At 46.4% G+C, this 20,113-nt stretch overlaps 1 protein-coding gene across 50 annotated transcripts in view; it reads right to left on the reverse strand.

The window, feature by feature from the left end:
* LOC125885523 (spectrin beta chain, non-erythrocytic 1-like) overlaps nucleotides 1-20,113 on the reverse strand; it is a 61,965-nt gene that overhangs the window by 24,264 nt on the left and 17,588 nt on the right. For all 50 annotated transcript variants that reach the window (XM_049571159.1, XM_049571145.1, XM_049571142.1 and 47 more), the window contains exons 3-19: nucleotides 16,172-16,323; nucleotides 15,102-15,275; nucleotides 14,330-14,421; nucleotides 14,139-14,219; nucleotides 13,893-14,008; nucleotides 11,820-11,932; nucleotides 11,191-11,378; nucleotides 10,840-10,957; nucleotides 9,218-9,376; nucleotides 8,737-9,039; nucleotides 8,343-8,496; nucleotides 6,386-7,256; nucleotides 6,162-6,299; nucleotides 5,278-6,034; nucleotides 4,624-4,826; nucleotides 2,292-2,382; nucleotides 1,431-1,577 (exon numbers count right to left, since the gene is read on the reverse strand). In XM_049571159.1, coding sequence (XP_049427116.1) covers nucleotides 1,431-1,577; nucleotides 2,292-2,382; nucleotides 4,624-4,826; nucleotides 5,278-6,034; nucleotides 6,162-6,299; nucleotides 6,386-7,256; nucleotides 8,343-8,496; nucleotides 8,737-9,039; nucleotides 9,218-9,376; nucleotides 10,840-10,957; nucleotides 11,191-11,378; nucleotides 11,820-11,932; nucleotides 13,893-14,008; nucleotides 14,139-14,219; nucleotides 14,330-14,421; nucleotides 15,102-15,275; nucleotides 16,172-16,323 — 3,857 coding nt within the window. The remainder of the gene's footprint in view (nucleotides 1-1,430; nucleotides 1,578-2,291; nucleotides 2,383-4,623; nucleotides 4,827-5,277; nucleotides 6,035-6,161; nucleotides 6,300-6,385; nucleotides 7,257-8,342; nucleotides 8,497-8,736; nucleotides 9,040-9,217; nucleotides 9,377-10,839; nucleotides 10,958-11,190; nucleotides 11,379-11,819; nucleotides 11,933-13,892; nucleotides 14,009-14,138; nucleotides 14,220-14,329; nucleotides 14,422-15,101; nucleotides 15,276-16,171; nucleotides 16,324-20,113) is intronic.

A 20,113-nucleotide genomic window follows, 5' to 3' on the forward strand; every position in this document is an offset into this window, starting at 1 on the left:
TCCTGTTCCTTCGTCTTGAATTCTATGTGTTTTTGGTTCGATGTGTGAAATCAGGTCTGAGGTTAACATGAGCTGAAGAGACGTTCATCTTCTGTTCTCCGCCAGTAAATACCCCGCTGTCAGTTTAGAGCTTTATGTGTCTCTAACAAGATGAGACGACAGAACGTCATCACTCCGAACACGACGTCACAGCCTTGTTGTGGTGGTGACATTAAGTCATGTGACCATGGTGACGTTTGTTTACAGCCTAATGTTAGCTTTGTACTTTTGGTGATTGAATTTATTCTTCAGTAATCATAAAGTGGAGTTCATTAGTGAATATTATCTCTCTGAACAGAACCTGGACGGATCAGAATCATTTGTTTATTTTCTGTAATAATCTAAAATCCAATGAAACAATCTGATTGGATGTTTGTTTGGCCGAACCAGCCTACTGAATGACAATGCAAGCTGGCGTGTTGACCTTCATTCATAGAACCAAGGCTACCTTCTGTAACCATCTGTTTTGGAGGGATCAGGTTGTTAGTTTGCTAGTTAGGTTGTTCATAAAGAAAACTTGTACCTTAAATTAGTATAAATTAGCTCACTCCTCCTCAATCTATGAAAGATTAGATTCACTCTCCAAGGCAAATTGTGATTTGTGATAACTCTTCAATGTTAATTCATGCTCATTTTACTTATTATTATTTTATTCCTCTTTGATGAGGCTTAAAGTTAGGACAGGCTTTTATAGTTAGGACTGGCTCTTATAGTTAGGGCTGGCTCTTATGGTTAGGACTGGCTCTTATAGTTAGGGTTGACACTTATATTTAGGGTTGGCTCTTGTAGTTAGGACTGCCTCTTATAGTTACGGCTGGCTCTTTTGGTTAGGGCTGGCTCTTATACTTAGGGCTGGCTCTTACAGTTAGGACTGACACAGTTAGGGTTGGCTCTTACAGTTAGGACAAACTCTTATAGTTAGGACTGGCTCTTATAGTTAGGACTGGCTCAGGCTTGCCTTGGACCAGTCCCTAGTTAGACTGATATTTGCATGGTCTGATTGGGGACCTCCTGTGTTACACCAAGCTACTTTGTCCTTCTCTCTGTCTCTTCATTTGCAAACATTCATATCCTATTACTGCATACCACTAACTCGGCTTCTCCCCCACAGCTTTCATGCTCAGGTTCAACAGGTTTTGAGGATTGTGGGTCGTGGCTGTGCTGCTGCTGCTGTGGTCTGACACCTACTACTACTACTAAATTGAATTGAATTTCTAACTGAACAGTATTTTATGTTCTAAATGAAGGGATACTGTTTCTTATGTGCTTATCTATGACTCTGCCATTGACTATAAGATACAAGAATATACAGATGTGATCTACTACTCTGTACTGTCCATGCGGAGAACATTAATCAGGACAGACTTTGGCCTTGTTCGGACTCTCCGTACCTTCTGAATCTTGTCCAGCCACTCTTTGTTGGACTGCAGTTCGGCCATGAAGGCTTGGTGCTTCAGCCACTTGCTGTGCAGGTTCCTGGCCTCGTCGTAGGTCATGTCCTGAGCTGTGAGCATCTTCTCATTGATCCACAGAGACAGCTGGACACAAACACAAAACGTTAGCAGGGACGTCACTAAAATCCTATAGGACCACATACATGCCGTTGTCTTGAACCGCCTGGAAGACGCAAGGTCGGGCACTGTGTGTGACTCTTGTGCCTTTTCTGTGCCAACTTTCAAGAGCCTAGCGACAGGTTGCGTCTGATGTTGCTAAGGAACCTTAACAAGTACCAGCCTCCTTTCATGCAGTCCTCAGTGCAGAGCTGATTTTCTTCCTGTATGTCTGTGGGATAGCTGTAAAGTTCTGACAGCTCTGCAGTAACATGATCAACTTCTCCTGCACATTTTTCACACACTAATATTTTCTGAAGAAGGAAATATATCTATTGGCTGTGATTGGTTGTTTCTCATCACATGACACGTGGTGCACACTGCTGCATTCCAAAAGTTGATCTCAGTTTATCTCAGGGCGCAGCTGTCACACCCTAAAAAACAGCCGCTTAGAGACACATGCACATCGTGCTGGCATTTGAGCGTGCCTGCCGTGTGTCTACATTAAAAACTGGATTGGAGGGCGCAAAAAATGCAGCATGTGAACGGCTGCTAAAGGATTCATCCTGTGAGCAGCAGGAATCAGATCAGTACATGTCTATCTGCCTCTGGACCAAAGTGTTGGACAGACGTAAGGAAATCAACCACTGAATTAGTGAACACACAATGAAGTCGATGAGTGTGTTTTTGAGGAGTTCTGACCTCCTGGCAGTCCTGCAGGAACTTCTGCAGGTCTCTGTTGTCCTTCAGTCTCATCAACAGCTCCACCGCAGCCTCCCTGTTCTTCTTATGCCTGAAACACAGAGGACAAGGTCAGACGCCAACACATAAAGAACACTCCATGCAGTAACAGTAGAAGGAACTTATTACCTTCACAGGTAAGGCTGTGATCTCTGTGATCTATGGCGTTACAGTTCAAGTGAGCTCATCATTCACATTTAACAGTAGACTGTAGACTTTTGATGAAGCTTATAGTTAGGGCTGGCTCTTAGAGTTAGGGTTGGCTTTTACAGTTAGGACTGACACTTACAGTTTGGACAGGCTCTTACAGTTAGGGCTGGCTCTTATAGTTAGGGCCGACACTTATAGTTAGGATGGGCTCTTGCAGTTAGGATTGGCTCGCATAATTGGGGCTGGCTCTTATGGTTAGGGCTGACACTTAAAGCCAGGGTTGGTTCTTATAGATAGGGTTGACTCTTACAGTTTAGGGCTGACTGTTAGAGTTAGGGCTGACACAGCCAGGACAGGCTCTTGTAGTTAGGGCTCACACTTATAGTTAGGGCTGGCTCTTATAGTTAAGACTAGCTCTGATAATTACAGCTGACACTTACAGTTAGGAGAGGCTCTTATAGTTAGGGCTGGTTCTTATGGAAGGGTTGGCTCTTACAGTCAGAGCTGGCTCTTATGGTTAGAGTTAACTCTTATAGTTGGGGCTGGCTCTTACATTTAGGGTTATCTCTTATAGTTGGGGCTGGCTCTTATAGTTAGGACTTGTTCTATCAGGGCCATAATAGACTTGCCGCTTGATCAAACGTACACATACACAATGCGCCATGTCTGTGTATATACTTGCTGCAGCACTACACAGTCAAAACGCACAATACTGGCGGTCTCCACTTAGAGCAGACAACAGAAATATAACCCGGAAATCGGGTAGTGCATGCTGGCATGCCGCATCCGCACCAGGTCTGTCAGTCTCTCTTCAAAAGTCTCTGCCATTGTTCTGACAGCGAATCCATCTGGTCTGACCTCACGTTCACCATGTTCATTCGCACGAGCGCCTCTAGTGGTCATGTCAATGTTGCATCTCGCATACGCATCACGGTACCTCACGTTGAGATGTGTAGCCGACGCATCAAATGAATGCAGATCACGTATGGCAGCCTTGATGCGGTCGTGTTATTTGCAGCAAGTATATTACGGCCCTTAGTTAGGACTGGCTCTTATCATTAGGACTGGCTCTTATAGTTAGGGCTGACTGTTATTGTTAGGACTGACTGTTTTCATTAGGGCTGGCTCTTACAGTTAGGATTGGCTCTTATAGTTAGGGCTGGCTCTTACTGTTAGGACTGGCTGTTATAGTTAGGACTGGCTCTTATTTTTAGGACAGACTGTTATAGTTAGGGCTGGCTCTTGTTGTTAGGACTACCTCAGTCTTGGACCAGCCCCTAGTCTAACTGATATAGGCCTAGTCTAATGGGGGACCTCTTGTGATACACCAAGCTCCTCTCCAATTCTCCTTTTACTCATTACGTTCATGTTCCATTAATGCTAACCCCCTATCCTACTAATTAGCTCTGGTCTTTAAGTGGTTCTGTTCAGGATTCTTGGAACCTTGGTGCTATCTCGCAAACCAGCCTGCATTTCCACCAGTTTTGATAACATTGATAACCTGCAAACTTTTGTTCTGTTCTTACATAAATGTGTTTTTACCCAAAAAAACCAAGCATGGACCAACTATAAATGAGACCACTGCACGTGCTTCCTTTTCCCTTTACCTTTAAAATATGATTCACCCACTGATGTCATCATGGTTCAAACTACAGGTCAAGGAAAACCTGCTATTTTTAGTTTCCAGGAGAGAACCAACTTTTTGGGTTCTAAACCTGTTTATTTTTGGCTGAAATGTTCTGAATGGTTCAAAATTAGGCGTGGGAACCGGAACAAACCCAGTTCCATGTTGGTTGAAAAGGGGTATGCATGTTTCTAACTCAGCTTCTCCGTCAGAGCCTATGTGCTCTCTTGTCTTGCAGGTTTCTACGGATTGTGGTTGTGCATGGATCGTGGGTCGTGGCTGCGTTGCTGCCGTGGTCCTGTCTGATGCCTACTACTACTGCCATTAAAGAGTTTATTTGGGCAGGGTTTTTCCTCATCAGTTGTGAGGGTCCAAGGACAGATGGATGTTGTACAGCCCTCTGAGGAAAATTGTGATTTGTGAGATTGGGCTATATAAATAAATTTGACTTAAATTGAATTATAAAAAAAAGTCCCAATAAGTAAAATGTCTGAAACGTGACCTGAAGCTGAGGTTTACCTGTCGTCGATGGAGGCGACTCTCTCCTGAATGCGTTCAGCGTTGATGTTTCCGTCACTGGCCAGCCGTCTGCCAGCCTCCACCACACTGTTGATCTTGTCCTCATTGGCATCCATGGTGGTCATGAAGTCCTCCTGCTTTTTGATGGCGGCCTCGGCACCCTCAAGAGTGGTGGGCATCTCGGTGTGAGCCAGGACGTACTCCTGTTGGGTGAGGACACAGGGTTCAGTACTGATACAGGATGTTTGTGGGACAGTGACATGCTGGGGTACGTTTATGCTGAGAATGATTCTGGAAGACATGTCATTAAAATCATGAGGGTTCATTCTCTGGAGAGCAGGAATGGGATCTGGAAATTTTGTGCGAATCAACTAATTGTATCCTAAATGTAAAGCATCCCTGGGTCCCTTGAAAGGTGCTAAAACATGCAAGTTATTATCAGAAATGACTTGGCCCAGCATAGGCCCAAACTCTGAATTCAGGCCAAATAAACTGGCCTAATTCCAGTTGCAGACACTGTCATCACTGGATGTTATTAGATTCTGAGATCTGTATCTTGACTTGATATGTCTTCAGCATGAATCCATGGACACAGAGTCATGAACCTGCTGATAAAGACACAAGAGTGCAGTGAGGTGAAGCTTTAGCGTTTACCTGGTTGTTGAGGAAGGCCTCGGCCTGCTTGGTGTCCCTGAGGAACAGCTGATAGGCGTGGGACTGGGACAGTAGGTTCTGCCGGTTCTCCCACATCTTGTGCAGTTCGTTCCAGCCGGTGTCAAGTGCTTGGAGCCTCTGTCGGAGGAACATGTACTGCGCGTCCGTCTGGCCCTGCGTCACCATCTCCCCCATGTCCCGCATCTTCTGGTAGTCCTCCTCATAGTTCTGGATCTCGTTCTTGATGCCTTCATGCTGGGCCATGAGCTTTTCAGCCTCAGCCAGCGTGTTTGGCATGTCCTCCGAGGCGATGGCTGTCTGAGTGCGGGACAGCCAGGACTGGAAGTCATCCAGCTCACGCAAGAACTGCTGCAGTTTCCTGGCCTCGCCCAGAGACTCCTCACGATTCTTCAGAGTGTTCTTCATTTCCTCCCAGACAGCGTTGATCTCAGCCAGGCGGCCTGTGATAGCCTTGGCCTGGTCAGGGTGCTCCTCTGCCAGCCGCTGGGCTTCGCCTCGCAGGTCACCCAGCTTGTCCTCAATGGCGGCTAGGTCCCGCTCCATACCAGTCAATTTTCGCTGCAGGGCCATGACCCCAGTGAGGTCATTGCCCAGCTCTTGGGTGGACTCGATGACTTTGGTCTTTTCTTTGATCCATGACTTGGTCTCGTTGCAGTCGAGGTGGTAGTTCTGCACACCCAGAGCAGAGTTCAGGGACTCCTTCTTCTGGTCCACCAGATCGCGGAACTGGCTCCACCTATAAGTAGAGAAGAGGATCAGGTCAATCACACCTACAGTTTCATGGTGTTTACATTGAGGACAATGACTTTGTTGCATCTTTGTAATTTTTGTTATTCTTTGTGAGTTATTATATCTGCTTGTACCTGTTGTTGAGTTTGTCCTGCTGTGTCTTGATGTCCTTTTCGCTCGGGTGACCATTGTGCATCAGCTGCCGGGCAATCTGGTTTACCACAGCAACGCGAGACGCCTGGTTGTTCATCTCCGGCTCCAGACTTTCAAACCTGCAGAGGTCATGGATCATATGAATCAGTTCTGGTCAAAAGAGATGTACCATCACCAACGTGTGTAAGGCATGCTGTAGTCCTACCTGTGCTGTATGACCTCCAGGTCCTCCAGTTTTTCAGGTATCTCCATGCTGTTCAGCCACTGCTCCTTCTCATCAATCCAAACCTCACAGGCGTTGGCCTCACTGAACATCTTGTAGAGTGCCAGAGCATCCTGCAGCGCCTCCTTCCTCAGCTTCGTCAGTTCTGCCACCTCCTTGTAGCGTTCCTCAATGCCGGCCAGACGTCCATGCACCTCCTCTGAGTCAGCCTCCTCTTTAGGCAGTGAGGCCGCCTGCTCGTGGAGTGAGTCAATTACTGGCCGGTAGCTGGCCACCTCCGCCGCTGCGTCTTTGTGCTTCCTGACCAGAGCCTGGGTTGAGAATTCGTCATGGCCCGTCTCTCCACTGGAGACAATGCGCAAGGCGTCCAGTGTCCAGGCGTCAACATCATCTGCATCAGCCTGGAATTGGTGCAGTGCCAGAGCCTCCTCCAACCTCTTCTTCCTTACCGCTGCCAGCTGCTCCAGCGCTGCCCACTGAGCCTGCAGGTCATCGATGCGTTCCTGGATCTTAGTGGCAGCAAAGTGGTTGGCCTGCACCATGGCCCGGCCCTCTGCAATGGTGTGCTGGAGGTGGCCGGCGCGGCCGCTCATCTCATCCTCCAGGGCGCTCTGCTGGCTAAGGAGGCGCAGCGCCCCTGTCAGGTCCTTGCCGTGTTCGACAGAGGATAGGATCTGCTCCTTCTCACGGATCCAGCCCTCCTCCTCGGCCATCTCCCAGAAGAATCTCCAGAGACGGCGAGACTCCTCCAGGCGGGCACGGCGCTCGGCGGCCAGCTGGGTGAGCTCCTGGTAGCAGAATTCCAGGTGGGAGACCCGATCCTGGATGACCTGAGGGTCACAGGGCTTATAGCCTGGACAGGGAGACATTTACCTCTGTTATCAGCATTTAACTTCATTTCCAAAAGGTTTGAAATAATCTAGACCAGTGGTCCTCAACCAGGAGTCCTGGGACCCCCAGGGGTCCTTTAGAGAGTTCCAGGGGGTCCCCAGAAAAATGGGAATAGTTTATTTTTTATTATTTAATTCAGTACAGAAGTGAGCCCAGTGGGGCTAAGAGTCATCCATCCATCCAATTTCATCCATCCATCCATCCATAGATCTATAATCCCTCCAGTGTGTTCTGGGTCTGCCCCGGGGCCTCCTACCAGCTGGACCAGGAGGATCCTGATCAGATGTTGAACCACCTCAACATGAAGGAGCAGCGGCTCTACTCCGAGCTCCCTCCAGATGTCTGACTCCTCCCCCTATCTCTAAGGCTGAGCCCAGACACCCTACAGAGGAAACTCATTTCAGACGCTTGTATCTGTGACCTCATTCTTTCAGTCACTACCCAGAGCTCATGACCATAGGTGAGGGTTGGGACGCAGATGGACCAGGAAATCAAAAGCTTTGCCCTCTGGCTCAGCTCCCTCTTCACCACGATGGTCCGGCGCAGCTCCTGCATCACTGCAGACGTTGTGCCAAACCACTGATCCATCTTACGCTCTATTCTACCCTCACTGTGAACAAGACCCAGAGATACTTGAACTCCTCCTCTTGGAGCAGCAACTCTGTCCCAACCATTCACCTCCTCCACAGTTTCTCCTCAACTGTAGGAACGACTCTAAAATTTTGGTCTAAGAACTAAAATATTTTCAGGTCCCTGATGAGAAACCTTATCAAATGGGGGTCTGTGACCTGATGTGTATCATTTTATAAGTACTTGACACGAAACAGGTTGAGAACCACTGACCTAGCCTGCAGTCACACCCACTACAGAGAGAAGCACTGGTCTTATCAAAGTAAACTGCCTACCCAGTGTATCTGCTCCTTGTCAGGAAGTCACAGTGAAAAACAAGTAATGAATAAGATGAATCATGAATATGAAAGAACATCTAAAATTCAGACAGAATATTACAACTGATGGACGAGGACAGATCATGCTGCATGCTGCTCACCGTCATTGTTGACGGAGTACTTGGTGGCGTTAGTGCTGACCGCCTTCACCCTGTCTGCCTGGATGGCGATGTCAGCTTCCACCAGAGCGTGTTTCTGCAGCAAGTCCTCCACACCTAACAGATGCTTCCCATAATCCTGAGACAGCAGCAGCATCTGGAGACCAAAGGCAGAAAGAGACAAAGACAACCAAGAGTGATGATGGCAGCCATCAGCTTCCTCCCTAAATCCAAAGATAAGGACAGGATCACTTCCAGGACGCCAACAGTTACTTCCTGTTTTTGGTCTTTGGGTTAAACACATCCTGGACCTCTCTGTACTGGATGAACTGAATAAAAAACTGATTGTCTCTCCTGACCCTAAAATCTACCATGTAGGTTTGTTTGGTCAGTGTACCTTCATCTCGTCCATCCAGTCCATGATGTAGAGCATCTCCTGGAAGACTCTCTGCAGGCCCAGATTCATCTCCAGTCTCTGTCTGCGGGCCTTCAGCAGCTCCAGCAGGTACTCCCACAGCCGGATCACGTTGTCTTTCCTGGCTGTGATGCGTTTGATGTCGTGGTAGCGCTCCACCTCCAGCTCCTTCGCCACAGAGACCACAGCCTGGACACGCTCCTCGTACGCCGCAATGTCAGTCTCAATTGCCTCGTGCTTCTTGGTGGCCGCCTCGACGGCCTGAAGGTCAAAACCAAAGTTGTCCTGGAGAGAGAAAGCAGAGAATTCAGGAAACAAACAAATATTTAATTTAATTCTGTCCCTTTTTGGTCACAGTAAGACTAGAATGTGATGTGATAGCAGGAAAAACACAGTTTCAGTTGCAGCTGATGCTAACGTGGAGCAGCACTTGGTAGTTGCTGCTGACTGTGCGCCTTCTCACCTGTGAAACCAGTCTCTGATTCTCGCTGAGCCAGGTCTCTCTCATGGCCGCCTTGCGGTCGAACCGTCGTGCAAGTTGTTCCAGTTTCTCTTGACGAATCAGCTCCGTCCTCAGAGCCAGCTCCCTCTCGTGTTCCGCCTTCTCCAGTCGCTCCCAGGCCTGACGACAAACACCACATCACCATCAAACACTTCTTAACAGAGTTATTACGAGCTGTCAGTGGCGTAAGGTAGTTACAATGGGCCCCAGTGCACGCTATTATGAGGGGCCCTATTACGCCCTGGTTACAAGTTGTGGAGCACACACACACACACAAACACACACACACACACACACAGTTTTAGGTGTACATATATTTTATCAAAAGCGTGTCTTACTGCCACTTTTATATTATATCCACTTGCAGATACTTGATATTGGACACATTAGTATTAGACACATAGTTTTTTTAAATAGTTTATGTAGAGTAAGTTTATAATTTGTTAAAGATTGACACTGTTTTACAAAACCAGAAAGCCATGATGGAGATGGGTTTGCCTGCTAAACTGCACCATGGACACTTTATGGACACTATGGACACTTTATGGACACCACAGCTGTCTGCTCTTTTGCACATACAATCACTTGCACTAGATGTGCTCCCTTTATCCACTGCTCATTTTCATTCACTGCTCCTCATAATTATTATTATCATTATTACTACTAACATTTTTGTTATTTATCGCCATTTCTTGTATTTTTGCAGTTATTTTGCATGCCTAGTTTTTTAAGTTTTTAAGTTTAAATTTTGAAATCTTTAATCTGACTCTTTCCCCTTGACTGCTGTAACACTGGAATTTCTCAATTATGGGATCAATAAAGGTGTATCTCATCTTATTTAGGGCATGTATGGAAAATAACACCATTTTTGTTTTAATGCGAGTTCTTCTTTCAACACAGGCGTAATTCCAGGTGGCAGTCGGGCCCCTCCACCCCATGGGCCCCAGTGCAACCACAATGCCTGCACTGTCTATATTTACACCCCTGCGAGCTATGGAGTAACAGCTGCCGACTTTAACCTTACTGTTTCTGCTGAACGCATACAGACCAAACCAAAATCTAAACTGAAAACAAAACTGCAAATGCTGCTGGAAACAGCAAAACATCTCTACAAACACGCCCCACTTTGGTGGCACAATGACTGCTGGAAATGCAAAATGTGTCACTAAAATATTTGATGGCACAAATGCTGCTGGAAACACAGCTGGAAACACTGTGATGTGCCGCTACAAAACACCATGTTTCTGTGGTGCAAATGTTGCTCAAAAGGATCCAAAACATCACTGAAAACACAGCGACCTGTCAAAGAAAAAAAACCTAATCCATTTTTGTTGCACAGTGGCCGCTGGAAATGCAGAGAAACGCCGCTGGAAATGCAGCAATACGTCATTTAAAAAAAACCACCCAATCTTGGTCACATAATTGATGCCAGAAACACTGGCTAACACAGCTGGAAATGCAGCAATGTGTCGCTAAAGAATTCCCCTTTTGGTGAGACGATCCTGTAACACTTATCTCTGTCTATACTGCCAAACATATTCATGGTTTGCATGTGATGGTGATGGAGATGGAGCAGCTCTCACCTTGTTGATATCTGAGATGAGTTTTCCCTCACGGGGCATGTAGACCTTTTGATTGTTGGCTCTCATCTTACTCTGGATGGTGAACAGAAGAACCTCCAGGTTTCCCTTCTCTGTGAACCTGAAGACAGAAGAGAGGGACACAGGGTAAAAAGAGGTCAGAGGAGGAAGCAGAGCAGGTGGAGATGAAGAGGAGGAGATGGTACACAATGTGGTGATGATGTTGAAGGAGGTAGGTGTACGAGCTGGTCTTGTATTTGAGTTCAGTAAAAGTTGTGTTTGATATTTTCAGTCAGTATGTGGAGTTCTGAAAATACGTTTTGTTGGATCAAAGTAAAAGGTGTAGGTTCTGACTTTGGAGGTTTCTCCACGGTTCGGTAGGTGTTGAAGGCCTGAAGCTGCTGCTGGACTCCGACCAGAGAGTTGGCGAACTTTCTGTTGTTGAGGATGATGATGGTCTGTTCGATCCACTCCAGCAGGTCTGAGGCCAGAGACTCGTACTTCTCGATCATCTTCTCCGTCTCAATGGCGTTATCCAACACCTGGATAGAAACAGCAGAGACATCAGATTGTGTGTGAACTCTGCTCAACTTCAGTCTGGATGTGAGCTCAACTGTTTCTTCTTTTATTGTTTTCAAAAATGTTCTTGTTGTGTTCCCTGGAACTGTCTCCAAATCTGGGTGAAGCCTGAACCTCCTGGTGTAGAAGACGACCTATCCACCTTGTCCGCTCTCGTCAGCTGTCGGTTGTTTAACTCATGTTTTTAAAGAGTTTGTGTGTTCTTGTGTATTTGTGGGGAATTTTATGTAGTTTCATGTGAAGTTGTCTGAATATTTCATCTGGTAAAAAAAAACAATCACTGGATGTAAACAGATATTTCTGATATTGATCCAGTGAACAGACGTCAGAGTCAACATTAATCAATAAATGTTCCCTGATCTTTGGTTTCAAAGGTTTGTTGGTGTTTGCACATGTTTTCTGACCTTTCCGATTCGTTTGCCCTCCACCTTCAGAGCTTTCATCTTTGAGAAGTAGTGGTAGTACGTCACCACGTAGGTGATGACTGACTTCTCATCAGGATGGTCCACGCTTATGTCTGCAATGCACAAAACAATGTTTAATGATTTCTGTTGTATAAATTATTCTGTTTGACATTTTCTGTAAATGTGTTCACATCAGTAAAACAGCCGCTCTGACATGAACCTCTACAACAACCCAACATGTGACCTCCTGTCTCCAGTCAGGACCTCAGGAGGAACATGAACATCAACACTTCAAACACTGGTTGCATGTTTTCAGTCAGGTTTAGTTAAACTGGTAGTGTGTTGTCGAGTCACACGTCCATTGTCATCTTCCTATCCAGGTCCAGGTTTCGGGGGCAGTAGGCGGAGCAAAGTACTCCAGATGTCTCCTCAGCAACATTTTCAAGCTCCTCCTGGAGGATCTGAGGCGTTCTGAGTCTGCTCTGGGGCCTCCTACCAGTGCACGTGCCTGGAACACTTCTAACAAGAGGCATCCAGGAGGATCCTGGTCAGATTTTGAGCCACCTCAATGTGAAGGAGCAGTGGCTCTACTCCTAGCTCCCTGCAGAAGCCCACATTACTGCTGACACCACTCCAAAACACAGATCTATCTCACACTCCATTCTACCCTCACTTGTGGACAAGATCCTGAAATATTGGGCGGCAGTAGCTCAGTCCATGGGGACTTGGGTTGGGAACTGGAGGGTCACCTGTTCGAGTCCCCGTCCGGACCAAATATGGAGCGTGGACTGGTGGCTGGAGAGGTGCCAGTTCACCTCCTGGGCACTCCCGAGGTGCCCTTGAGCAAGGCACCGAACTCCCCAACCACTCGGGGCGCCTGACCAAAGGGCAGCCCCCTCACTCTGACATCTCTCCACTTTGTGCATGTGTGTGTTTTTCAGACCTCTGTGTAATTGACAAGCAAGACTGAAAACATTGAATTTCCCCTCAGAGGGATTAATAAAGTAAATAAACTTAAACTTAAACTTATTTGAACTCCTTCTCTTGGGACAGTAACTCTCTCCCAACCCAGAGAAAACAATCCACCGTTCTCCAGCAGAGAACCATGACCTCAGACTGGGAGGAGCTGACTCTGCAAACCACCCCAGGTCAAGCTGGAGGTCACGGTGTGATGAAGTCAACAGAACCACATCATCTGCAAAGAGCAGAGATACAATTCTGAGATCCCTAAACTGGACCGAATGTGCCGAGTATTTACACACAGCTCTCACTTTGGTCACCAGATGGCTCTTAACAACAACTCTGGTACCCCATATTCCCACAGTAATCCCCACAAGACCCCTCCAGCAGCCCTGTACCCGACCTCCACACAACACTGAAAATGTGTGTCAGCCAAGACAGCCAAGCAATGTCCAAATACTTCAGCATCTCAGAGTGAATCTCACCCACACCGGACACCTTGCTGCTGAGGAACTTTCGGACTACCCCAGAGACCTCTGCCAGGGATATGGAGGAGCGCTCCATCCCCAGTCTGGGTCTGAAGTTCTTCTTCTCTGGTGGTCACAGCTTGAGACAAGCCCTGCTTTCTCTTCCTGCCAGGTCTGCCAGAACTTTCTTGAGGCCAAGTCCTTTTCCATACCCTCCCCAAACTCCTCCCACACCCGGGTTCTTGCTTTGGTGACCACCACAGCTGTAGACCTTCAGGCCAACCAGTACCCGTCTGCTGCTTCAGGACATCCCCAGACCAACCAAGCCTGAAAGGCCTCCTTCACTGGTGATGTCCATCAGTGAGTTCTGAGGTTGCCACCACCACAGGCACCAACTGCATTCTGACCACAGCTCCTAGCAGCCGCCTCCACAATGCAGACTTTCAACATGGACCATTTGGATTCGATTTACCCAACCTCCAATGGGAAGCACGAATTCTTCCAGAGGCAACAGTTTAAGGCCTCACGGACAGAAGCTTCAGCCAGACGTTCCCACTTCACCCTCACTACACAATTGGGTTTACCAGGTCAGGTTTAGTTGAACTGGTTTCAGGTCAGGTTTAGTTGAACTGGTTCAGTATCGTACCCTCTGGGTCCAGCAGCTTGGTGAGGCCCAGGTGTTGCTCTGCCAGGTTGAAGGCGTTCTGCAGGTTGTAGTGAGCATTGGATTTCTTCAGTTTGTCAAAGTCGATCAGATCAGGCCTGAAAACACACAGACACAACTTTATTGACACATTTAAAGTTTACAATAAATAAAGTTTTGGAAAAATAAAAACTTTATAAAATCTAATCATGTCTGAACTGATGATGATGATGATGATGAAGGTGTTACCTGTGTTTGTGGATGAGGGCGTTGAAGGCCATGCCGTCTCTCCAGCTGGTGCTGAAGTTGTGGATGTTCACGTTGGGATACCTGAAGAAATAAAGATCCAACAACTGTCACGTTTTAAAGGTTATAGTTACAACAACAACAACAGCAGCAACAACAACAGCAACAGCAACAGCAACAGTCCAGGTTCTCACCCTGCCGTCTTCATCTGACACCAGAGCAGCAGAGCGTCTTTAGCTGATCTCTTCTCTTTGTTGTCTTCAGTCTCCACACTGATGTCCTGAATCTGAAACACAACACAGCACCATCACACCTCCACCTCTTCCCCTGCTCACGCCTCTACCTGTTCACCTGTCACACCTCCACCTGTTACACCTCCACCTGTCACACCTCCACCTGTTCACCTGTCACACCTCCATCTGTTCACTTGTTACACCTGTTCACACCTTCACCTGTCACACCTCCACCTGTTCACACCTCCACCTGTTCACACCTCCACCTGTTCACCTGTCACACCTCCACCTGTTCACTTGTTACACCTGTTCACACCTCCACCTGTTCACTTGTTCACACCTTCACCTGTCAGGCCTCCACCTGTTCACACCTCCACCTGTTCACCTGTTACACCTCCACCTGTTCACCTGTTACACCTCCACCTGTTCACCTCTCTGACCTCAGATTCTTCAGCTCTTGATGTTTTCAGTCTTAAACAGGTCAGTCCAGGACAGTGTGATGTCACCCAGGCTGGGTATCCATGACGACGGCGTGTATGAATGGTGCTGGACTTTAACCTGAGTGGTTTAATAAGTGACAGTGGGCGGAGTCATGAAGAATCATCATTTACTCTGTTTCTGAACTCGTCTCCTTGTTGCTGTGTGTGTGTGTGTGTGTGTGTGTGTGTGTGTGTGTGTGTGTGTGTTTGTGTGTGTGTGTGTGTGTGTGTGTGTGTGTGTGTGTGTGTGTTACCTGGAAGCGGAGGATGATGGTCCAGATGAGGCCCAGCGTCAGGCGGTGGTTCCCGTCCACAATGTCGTGGGAGCCCATGTTCTCCAGGTGAACCCTCTGTTCCTTTAGGAACTGCAGAGCCTTATCCACGTTCTCCAGACAGTGGATCCTCATCCGACCTTTGGTGGGCTTCGGCTGGAGTCACAAGAAGGAGGAGGGGAGGAGGAGGAGGAGAAGAAGGGAAGAGGAGGAGGAGGAGAAGAGGAAGAAGGAGGAGGAGGAGACGAAGTTACGGAGCTGCAGTTCCTCTGCCCCCCTGCGGGTGTCTCTGTGGTAAAACTCTGACTGTATTGAAGCTGTCAGTCTGAGGGAGCCCTTTCACAATAAAACACCCATAAAGACATTAGCCCAGCTTACACTTCCTGTTCAAGACAAGAATTTCATGCCATTACAGGGCTCAAAAGGGTGACGCAGCGGAAGTGGAAAAACCGCAACACATTGTGGGCTGAGCGGGCAACTGGGAAGTCTGCTTACATTGCGCGACGCTACGGTTGTGTTGTGCTGTTGTTCTTTTAGCGAATTAACATCACGTGCCCTTTCGAGCCCTATTTCTCCTCACCATTCGGTTAGCAGTTAGCAGCTAACTCAAAGAAGAGCAGCAGCTGTTAGCAGTTAGCGGCTAACTCGAAGAAGAAGAACAGCTGTTAGTAGTTAGCTCACTCAAAGAAGAAGAACATCAGCCGTTAGCAGTTAGCATCTAACAAAGAACAGCAACTGTTAGCAGTTAGCAGCTAACTCAAAGAAGAGCAGCAGCTGTTAGCAGTTAGCGGCTAACTCAAAGAAGAAGAACAGCTGTTAGTAGTTAGCTCACTCAAAGAAGAAGAACATCAGCCGTTAGCAATTAGCATCTAACAAAGAACATCAGCTGTTAGCAGTTAGCGGCTAACAAAGAACATCAGCTGTTAGCAGTTAGCGGCTAACTCAAAAAGAAGAACAGCAGCTGTTAGCAGTTAGCGGCTAACTCAAAGACGAAGAACATCAGCTGTTAGCAGTACTGAGTGTAGTACAACGTGTAGTAGAGTGTGTAGTACCAGTCTTTCTCCTGAGAGGACCTCCAGTAGTTTGATGAGCATGCGTCCGTCCCTCAGGTCCATGTACAGGTCTGTGATTCTGCAGGACACTCTGGACAGGTGAGAGTTCACCCACTTAGTGAACGTCTTCTTCTGCACCGCCTCCCGTTCATCTACACACACACACACACACACACACACACACACACACAGCTGTTAGTCATCTGAAGGTCACACCGAGGTCTACTCACATGGACAGACACTGAGCATTGATCATTTTAATGCTTAAACTACACCTTAACTACAGTTCCCAGGATGCTTCGGGGGGATGCTTTTTTCTGCTTCCTGCGTGTTCAGAATTACTGTTGTGTTTGACCTCTGACCCAGAGGAAACAGGAAGTCGTCAGCAGGAAGCAGCCGGTCTGATGAAACTTTTATTAACCATTTCCTGACAGTGATTTAACACATAAATACTTTTACCTCAGTCCACATCTGATGCAGTACTTTTACTTTGACTAACACCTCCTGTTGTACTGAGCTGTCATCAGTCATTCTGAAGTCCCGCCCCCGTTTCCTGTTAACCCCAGACCCTGCCCACTGCCAGAAGGCATACTGATTATTAATCGATCAGGATCAATGTGTGACCTCTAAAATCAAACCCTGGGAAACTTCAACGGTCTTATTTTGTTAGTTTTATTATTTTTCTGTGAGAATGTGACGGGCGGACAGATGCACCTTCAAAATAAAAGTCTGTTCATAAAGTGAACGTACTTCACATTAAAGTTTCTATAATATTTATGAATATTCCTAAAATAATTTCTGTCATCACTCATGACTTTATCACCTTTATTTTGTAATAGCTGAACAAATTGTTACAAACTTTGTCTCGTCATCAATTCATCTGCAGGTTGTTTATGTTTATCAGCTGTTGTTGTGTTGTTTTGTGTTCTTGTAAATAACTGAGGAGCAGCAGGAGGGGGATTGTTGTTTCTTTTGCCCTGAGTTGCCTCTCAGGCTGCAGAGGAGGCCTGCAGGCGACACTCAGGGGTGAAGAAACACCGAAAACACCACAGCGGGGGCGTCGGTGGCTTAGTGGATAGAGCAGGCGCCCCATGTACAAGGCTGTTGCCGCAGCGGCCCGGGGTTCGACTCGAGCCTGTGGCCCTTTGCTGCATGTCATCCCCTCTCTCTCTCTCCCTTTCACACTTCACTGTCCTGTCAATTAAAGGCTAAAAATGCCCTTAAAATTATCTTTAAAAAAAAAAAAGAAAACACCACAGCTGATTTTTTTGACTCAATAATCTCCTGAAAATTAGTTAGAAATGAACCTGAATCAGAGATTAATGATCAGACGCGCGGGACGCGGCTCTGCGATGACGAGATCTGACCTGTTTTAAAAAGTCACATTAACAGTGACGCTGTGACATCACACAGAGCTCACAGTGACAGAGGCTGTGAACTCCAAACCCACCAGACTCCATTTAAATAATCAGCCATTTTAGTGTGTGTGAGTGTGTGTGTTCAGTGTGTTCTCATGTCTGACTGAATTAAAGCTTTAAGCTTCTCTTCAAACCAAAAACTGAAATCTTTCCTGACACATCGAAGCCGCTGCCTCAACTTTTACTGCAGCACAACATGATGTCATCCGGTCAGATGCTGCGTTTGCCAATCAGGGACACATTCCTGTTCATGAATGCTGCTGTTTACCTCACAATCACCAAGTTGTGACATCATCAACCTCATGAATCTGTTCTCAGATCAAATTTCAACCGCTGTTTAACCCTCTGAGATACCTCCTCTGTTTAAATCTAAAATATCTTCAAACTAATAAAATAAACACGTTCGCTTCATGTGTTGATTTTAATGCAGCAACTGCAGAACGCCCATTCATCATCATCATCATCATCATCATCATCGGAGCAGAGACAACAGCACCTCTCATCAACACTCTGATCAGTGACCCTGCTGACGGGTTAACCCCTCACAGACACCTTCTTCTTCTCTTCTTACCTTGCAGCTGTTTGAATCGACCCTCAAGCTGGTTGTAGTTGAACTGCAGCTGAGTCGAGTCGGCCGACGCCCACTCCGCCTCCATCACCGCTCCGAACGCTAATGCTAATATTTATACACACACCAGTACAACACTGACGGATCCAAACTGCAGAGTTTCACTTTGCGACCTGCTCAGACTCCACCATGTTCTGCTGACGCTCACCGACCTGTCAGAGGTCCACCTGCGTTTCAGACGTTTTACCACTGCAACACTACAGCGGAGAAAACTTTCCCAAAACCTTCTTTAAATCCAGACGAGTTTCAGTTCAGACTCTGAGAGAAAACAAACTTGTGTTCAGGAGTAAAAATTAATCTAAAACTGTGACAGCGACCCGAACGAGCAACGTCTTCAGACAGCTCAGAGAGACAACACAACAGACGACAGACGACGACGTCCTTGTGTTTTCAGGAGGTGAAAGAAAAAGAGTCCAGAGGTCAACGCAGAGCGCGAGTGTGTGTTCAGTGTGTGTGTGTGTGTGTGTGTGTGTGTATCCGGCCCTGCCCAACACTCGAATCATCAGCAGCTACATGCTGCTCATTCTTCTTCTGCTGCTGTTGCTCTGATTGTTTTCTGTTTCCCTCCAACACACACACACACACACACACACACAATCTCTCTCTCTCTCTGCAAACAGAGGGTGGAGGAGGAAACAGCCCCCCTCCAAAATAAAATACACTGTTAAACATGAAAAGGTGGGAATCTTAAATTCTTGGAATTCCCAGTTTTCAGTGGGATTAATAATCTGTAAATATAATCTATGATCCTGACGAGGTCGTAACCACTCAGTTTATTTCAGCATCAGTCAGAATGACCCTCACAGGAATGAAAACAGAAGGCTGAACAAACGTTTCATTACTGTAACTGAAATATGAAACATTTTGTTAATGAAGTTTGTGCAAAAAGTCTCAAATAATAACTGAAAGAAAGGGCAGACTCTTTCTGCTAATAACGTTAGCATGTTGTATTTGTGGGGTAAATGTGTCCAGATAAAGACAAGTGTTTAATGTGTGTTTAATGTGTTTAATGTGTGTTTAATGTGCGTTTAATGTGTGTTTAATGTGTGTTTAATGTGTGTTTAATGTGTTTAATGTGTGTTTAATGTGTTTAATGTGTGTTTAATGTGTTTAATGTGTGTTTAATGTGTTTAATGTGTGTTCAATGTGTTTAATGTGTGTTTAATGTGTGTTTAATATGTGTTCAATGTGTTTAATGTGTGTTTAATATGTGTTTAATATTTGTTTATGTGTGAGTTAGGGTTATGAACATGTTCAATGCTTTCAGATGTTTTACAGTGTAGTCTATGTGTGTGTGTGTGTGTGTGTGTGTGTGTGTGTGTGTGTGCGCGTGCGTGTGTGTGGGAGAGGCTCCACCATCAGCCAATGGCATAACAGGTGGACAATGATGTCATCAGGGGTGTGAAAAAGGGGGGGGGGGGTGTTTCCCTTCATTGTTCCTTCACATTCCAGGGTGAAGGACAGGAAGTAAGAAACAAACATCCTGTGCACACACACACACACACACACACACACACACACACACACACACACACACACACACACAGAGTAGCTCTTTTCACACAGAGATGGCGCTATAGAGCCGCTACGACTTCCTGTCTGTACATGTTTACACAGAATCAAACGACGGCAGCATCATGTGGGTCCAGTGTGTGATGGCAGACAGCATGATGGCGTAAGAGAAGAGAAGAGAAGAGAAGAGAAGAGAAGAGAAGATCATACTTTATTGATCCAAAACTGGGAAATTCTTATGTTACAGCAGAAAGCAATCCAACAGTATGTGGACATTAGAATAAAGAAACATAAAATATATACAAAATGAGTCACACTAAAATTTGAAATATACAGGAATAAAATAAAATAAGGAATATCAAATTGCAGGAGCAAAAAAAGATG

The sequence above is a fragment of the Epinephelus fuscoguttatus genome, linkage group LG3 (assembly GCF_011397635.1).
Source record: "Epinephelus fuscoguttatus linkage group LG3, E.fuscoguttatus.final_Chr_v1".
Lineage (NCBI taxonomy): Eukaryota > Metazoa > Chordata > Actinopteri > Perciformes > Serranidae > Epinephelus > Epinephelus fuscoguttatus.